Raw genomic sequence first — 6,800 nt, forward strand, 5'->3', positions numbered from 1 at the left:
TCGCAGAATCGAAGTGATACTAGACGAGAAACATACTGAAAGCTCATGTGTCGTACTCTACTTCTAAAACAGCAGCCCAAGGAAATCAGGTACTAAAACAGAACAAAATGTGACGGCACAATTTTGAATATGCGTGCGTCCATCCATGAATCCGACGAAATGTCCATCTTAAACTGCCGGTTCCTTGTATGAAGTTCTAAGAGATACTTGCACACAAACCCACAAAACATCATTGTTTGTGCAAGAAGAGGAGGTTTGCAGTCAACTCCAACTCGATCTGATGGTCCATATACAAGATTACACCTATCCCCTCCTTTTCTCAACCTACTTCTTTTCAAAACAAAAAATCAATTTTTGCATTAAACGGCGTCATTTTGCGCAAGCAGGATCCAACGGTTCAAACTGCAAAGTGACACTCCTAGACGAGAAACATACACAAGCTGTTATGTATGTTTCTCCTCTTCTATAACAGCAGCTCAAGTCAGGCAAAGCAGATTCTTCAGAGACATTTGTAGAAGGAGGAAGGAAGTGCCCATCAAATAGGAATACTAGCTATATATACTACAAATTAGCTGCTCAAACAGCAATCCTACAATATAAACTAGCCCTGGAATACGATCAGTGTCCCAAGATTATTCAAACACACACATTGTGTAGTCTCTTGTAGTAGGCAGCTTCTAAAACAGCAAAAGACGTGTTGATAGCCAAGTGCTGACAGTCCCTCCTTGCATAGACAGATAGATAAAAGGATGGAGCTTTCAAAGCAGAGACAGTCAGAGTACCGACTCGAGGGAGCGAGTGTCTCTACAAAGCCTAGACTTGTGCTTAATCATGCGGATGCGGAGCCCGTTGCCGCTGTCACTTCCTTTGCCGCTATCACCGTCGTTGCTGTTGCGATTGCCAGCCAACACTTCCAAACCAGAGAAAACAACAATTGGGCTGCCATCTGCAGCTGATGGTCCATCCCTACAAGAGGTGCAGTAGCCTCCCACATCTCTGAAGAAGTTGATGATACAAAACCTACCGGAACCCAAGCTGACAATGTTGGCTGGTTTAAACAGATCGGGGAGCCAGTCTCCTGGGAGCTGAGGATCCCCCCAAACATAGTGGTGCTGCTTCTTTGGAGCATGCCCTCTTAGGATGGGGGAGAGATCAGCCGCGCACGGGAGCTGGTGATTACCATCAGAGACGCCAAACCAGAGCTTGAGCTCAGGGTCGTACTCGGCTTTGCCGGAGAAGGGCATCAGCCAGTCGCCAGCCAGGCTCCACGTCCGGCTCACCGTGTCGAAGCAGTACGTGCCGAGGCTTGTCAGAGATACGTAGATGGCGTCGCCCACCACGGCATAGCACAGTACCGAGACATCCAGGTCACGTTGGAGATCGCCGAAAGGCGGCCGCGGGAGGGCGTCGCAGTGCCATGCCTTGTAGTCTTCATCTGTGAAGTTGCGCCAGGTGAGAGCCTCGAACGGAGTGGCATTGGCCGGGTCGAGCGCCGTGTCGAGGATGTAGAGGCTGCTGCTGCTGCCGCCGTCCAGGTCCTGCTCGCCTTCAGGTCCAGCAGCAGCAGGGCTGCAGGGGACGGAGATGGCGACGGGGAGGTCCTTGCGCGCATGGAGGCAGGGCGTGCTGATCGAGCATCGGGCCTTGGTATCGTACAAGGTGGTGCGTCTCGCGCTGTCGAAGAAGAAGATCTTGGTTCCGGAGAGAGGAAAGGAGTGTAGCCGGTTATCATAGTCGCCGTCGTCGGACACAGGGCACGTCGTTGGGCGGACACTGAAGATTGGTTGCGGTGGCCGGATAGTAGTCTCCAGCAGCTTATCGGAGACATGTTTCTTCTTCTTTCGGGCAAAACAGGGAGACAGAGCATCTTCCGGCACTCTCCTGAGCCTGGTAAGATCTCGCGCCTTTGCTGCTGCTTCGTTTGCCTGGTAGAAGAAATTGTCGCTGTTGAGGCGGCGCAGCGAATAGATGCCTTGATAGTGGTTCGCCGTCACAATATTCACGTACCGCCGGAGGCTCATGGTTGAGAGATCCGAGCTTGCTTGGGATCCACAACCTGCCTTTGGATCGAGGTCGACGAAGAGGAGCTGCGGGGCGGCACGATGGCAGGGGCGGCGGGGACAGGATAGGAAGGGCGTGTGTTGGGTACTTGGGCCGAGTATAGTCCAGTTGATTCTTCAATCGTAGCTGCTTCACGGGCCTAGCAAACTAAATTCGGCTCAGGGTTTCATCGGGACCTCCCTATGTACGCATTGTAGCAAGCCTTGTTTCAGAACTTATTGACAACACTAGTGCGTAGTGGTAGTGGAGGACACATATGTTAGATGAAAATCAATTACTTATGGACATTGAAATTATCACTTCAAGTCAATTCCTCGAAATAGGTTTTCCTATATTAATATAGCAACCACACGGTACAACTGCCACAAGGTACAACTGCTAGGGCATCAGTACAAGCATGTCAAAAAAAACACAAAAGAAAGAAAGGAGAAAGAAGGTCGACAAGGCCGGATCGACGAAAACGAGGATGCCCTATAGCCGCCGCGCCCTCCGGAGAATTCCCACTGCGCTCCTAGCACACTGAACCCCCGCGTACCAAGCAACACCTCCAAGGAGGGATGCGACAACGATGACGCTGCTACCCGGACTAATCCTGGGGTTTCCCCTAGTACGCGCAGGGACACGGGAGGAAGGTTTCAGCCAACGCCCTTCATGAAGGGAAGATGGCGCCCGCAGGCGCTACCGCGTCGGTGTCGGCCAGACCGACATGGATTTCTCCCGACCCTCGCAACCCTGCCCCGGACGCTCCATCGTGCTCCACCAGACACATCGCCCACCAACTTGCGCCACCACGGTCATAGGGACACCACCGCCGTCAAACCGCGACCAACGAACCGAAGCCAGCATGACCAAGGAGGATCCCAAAATCGAAGAATGGCGAGGTATTGGACACGCAGGAGGGAACCACCTCCTCCGCCAGCGGCGGTACCAGTCCGGACATGCCGACGAGGGGCATACCAGGCCCACCTGGCCCGACCGAGCACATACCCACCTAGCCCGTTGATGAGCGCAGCTTGCACACCGTTGGAGAACCCCAAGAGGAAGGTATGATGAGCACAACAGCAAGTTTTCCCTCAGTAAGAAACCAAGGTTTAATCGACCAGTAGGAGAAAGACGTGACTTCTGAAGGTGTTGCTAGCTGACTTGTGGCAGGCACACTACTAGCGTCAGCAACAACGTGGAATCTGCGCACAACACAACCAAAGTACTTTGCCCCAACTTACAGTGGCGAGGTTGTCAATCTCACCGGTTTTGCTGAACACAAATGATTAGACGTATAGTGTGGAGAGATGATGATTGTTTGCAGTAGAATTAAAGAGTACAATGCTTGCAGTAAGTGGAATTAAAGAACCGGGGTCCACAGTTCACTAGAGGTGTCTCTCCATAAAGATAAATAACATGTTGGATGAACAAATTACAGTTGGGCAATTGACATAGTAAAGACCATACATGACAAGACGATTTGTCGGGGGATGACCCCCGGTAGGTCAAGACTATGGCAAATATGCCAATATGAGATACTTGTAAACCAGATTAAAAGATAATCCGAATTATGAAAGTTCGGTTTAAGAGATTGCTGGATGATACGATCCGGTATACCGGGAGGGGTATGCCGGAGTAAGGGGAACCGGCGATATCTAAGCCGGAGACACTCCCAGGAAACCATAGTCAGGAAGGATAAAAAGACACGAGTTTGGTTTACTCCGGCTATATCCACTTGGATCCGGCATAGCCTCTACGGCATCATGTCGACACCCTAGTCAAAGATTCCCTCTGGAGCCAAAGGACACGGAGGAGCTAAGAAATTCAGCTTTAAACGAAGCTCTAAAACCAAAGCACCTTGATGACGAAAAAAGCTATCGTAAGCTGACCAAGGGGCGTCACCAAACAAGGGCCACAGAAGGAAACGTCACGCCTGAAGCCAAAGAAGCTTTATAAAGTAGGCTTTCCCTTGGGATCCTTCCCTTGTAAGCCACCTCTCCCCTATATAAGGAGAGGGGCATTCCCCTTATGCGGGAGAGACCTCTGTTGGCTAGTTACCGTACACTTCATCTTCAACCTCTGACTCTAGGCTAATTTCGAACTTGTAGCTCCCTGTTGAGAATCAAATACAAAGAGTATGTTGGAGTAGATCTTCCTGTTCGTGCTCTCCCTTCCTTAATCCTCCCCTCCTCCGGTCCCCTTGGTACATATCGGCCCCAAGATAAGCCTACCCATGGCATCTGTTGTATCACCACGACGACATGATTACTATGAGATTCGTTTGGGCATTACAACATAATACATAGACCGTAATCTAACTGCGTCTATGACTAATAATCCACCTTCCGGTTATCGTCCGAACCCCTTCCAGTATTAAGTTGCAAGCAATAGATTATCGCATTAAGCAATGTGTGTAAAGTAAAAAATAGAATTACCCTTGGATAAAACATTGTTGTTTTTTCCTTACTAGCAACATCACATCTACAATCTTAGAACTTATTGTCACTCTTCCAGAAAACTAGAGGCATAAATGCTCTCTCTTGGAGTCACAAGCATTTACTTGGCTAGAGCAACTACTAGCAACGGATAGCATGCAAGATCACAAATAGCATATGACAAATATATAATCGATCTCAACATACTATTCAATATTCATCGGATCCCAGCAAACAACATGTAACATTACATAAAGATGATCTCGATCATGATAGGAAGCTCACAAGATCTAAACATGAAGCACAAATTAGAGAAGACAACCATCTAGCTACTGCTATGGACCCATAGTCCAGGGATGCACTACTCACGCATCACTTCGGAGGCGGGCATGGCGATGTAGAGTCTTACGGTGATGATATCCCTCTCCGGCAGGGTCCCGGGAAGAGCTTCAGAACCCTCCCAAGCTATGGTCTGCGATGGAGGCCGCAACGGAACTTTTCGCGGATGGAGACTCATGTGTTTAGGGCTTCCCCGAGATCGTGAATAAATATGTGAAATGGCGAGGTCGGTGGCCACCTGGGGGGCTGATACGTCTCCGACGTATCGATAATTTCTTATGTTCCATGCCACATTATTGATGATATCTACATGTTTTATGCATACTTTATGTCATATTTATGCATTTTCCGGCACTAACCTATTAACGAGATGCCGAAGAGCCAGTTGCTGTTTTCTGCTGTTTTTGGTTTCAGAAATCCTAGTAAGGAAATATTCTCGGAATTGGACGAAATCAACGCCCAGGGGCCTATTTTCACACGAAGCTTCCAGAAGACCGAAGGAGTCACGAAGTGGGGCCACGAGGTGGCCAGACGCTAGGGCGGCGCGGCCTGGGCCTTGGCCGCGCCGGCCTAGTGTGTGGGCCCCTCGCGTCGCCCCCTGACCTATCTCCTCCGCCTACTTATAGCCTTCGTCGCGAAACCCCCAGTACCGAGAGCCACGATACGGAAAACCTTCCAAAGAAGCCGCCGCCGCCAATCCCATCTCGGGGGATTCAGGAGATCGCCTCCGACACCCTGCCGGAGAGGGGAATCATCTCCCGGAGGACTCTTCACCGCCATGGTCGCCTCCGGAGTGATGAGTGAGTAGTTCACCCCTGGACTATGGGTCCATAGCAGTAGCTAGATGGTCGTCTTCTCCTCATTGTGCTTCATTGTCGGGTCTTGTGAGCTGCCTAACATGATCAAGATCATCTATCTGTAATGCTATATGTTGTGTTTGTTGGGATCCGATGGATAGAGAATACTATGCTTTGTTGATTATCAATCTATTACCTATGTGTTGTTTATGATCTTGCATGCTCTCCGTTATTAGTAGAGGCTCTGGCCAAGTTTTTACTCTTAACTCCAAGAGGGAGTATTTATGCTCGATAGTGGGTTCATGCCTCCATTAAATGCAGGACGATGTGAGAAAGTTCTAAGGTTGTGGATGTGCTGTTGCCACTAGGGATAAAACATTGATGCTATGTCCGAGGATGTAGTTATTGATTACATTACGCACCATACTTAATGCAATTGTCTGTTGTTTTCAACTTAATACTGGAAGGGGTTCGGATGATAACCTGAAGGTGGACTTTTTAGGCATAGATGCATGCTGGATAGCGGTCTATGTACTTTGTCGTAATGCCCAATTAAATCTCACAATATTCATCATATCATGTATGTGCATTGTCATGCCCTCTCTATTTGTCAATTGCCCAACTGTAATTTGTTCACCCAACATGCTATTTATCTTATGGGAGAGACACCTCTAGTGAACTGTGGACCCCGGTCCTATTCTTTACATCGAATACAATCCCATCGTAATACTTGTTCTACTGTTTTCTGCAAACAATCATCATCCACACTATACATCTAATCCTTTGTTACAGCAAGCCGGTGAGATTGACAACCTCACTGTTTCGTTGGGGCAAAGTACTTTGGTTGTGTTGTGCAGGTTCCACGTTGGCGCCGGAATCCCTGGTGTTGCGCCGCACTACATCTCGCCGCCATCAACCTTCAACGTGCTTCTTGACTCCTACTGGTTCGATAAACCTTGGTTTCTAACTGAGGGACACTTACTGTTGTACGCATCACACCTTCCACTTGGGGTTCCCAACGGTCGCGTGCTGTACGCGTGTCAAGCTAAATTTCTGGCGCCATTGCCGGGGATCGAAGAAAAATTACACCACAGAGATTTCTAACTCCCACGTCAACTGCACGCCAGCAAGTAAATTTCTGGCGCCGTTGCCGGGGAGATCAAGACACGCTGCAAGGGGAGTCTCC

At 49.2% G+C, this 6,800-nt stretch overlaps 1 protein-coding gene across 1 annotated transcript; it reads right to left on the reverse strand.

Annotated features, from left to right (window-relative positions):
• Window positions 1-773: 773 nt before the first annotated feature.
• On the reverse strand, window positions 774-2,021 carry LOC127304422 (uncharacterized). The gene has a single exon (XM_051335112.1). It carries the CDS (start codon window positions 2,019-2,021, stop codon window positions 774-776), a length of 1,248 nt encoding a protein of 415 aa, XP_051191072.1.
• Between the last annotated feature and the right edge of the window lie 4,779 nt (window positions 2,022-6,800).

The sequence above is a fragment of the Lolium perenne genome, chromosome 4 (genome assembly GCF_019359855.2).
Source record: "Lolium perenne isolate Kyuss_39 chromosome 4, Kyuss_2.0, whole genome shotgun sequence".
NCBI lineage: Eukaryota > Viridiplantae > Streptophyta > Magnoliopsida > Poales > Poaceae > Lolium > Lolium perenne.

What these genes read in the sequence shown, in the direction of transcription:
- LOC127304422 (XM_051335112.1), bottom strand. Translation starts at nt 2,021, where the DNA reads ATGAGCCTCCGGCGGTACGTGAATATTGTGACGGCGAACCACTATCAA.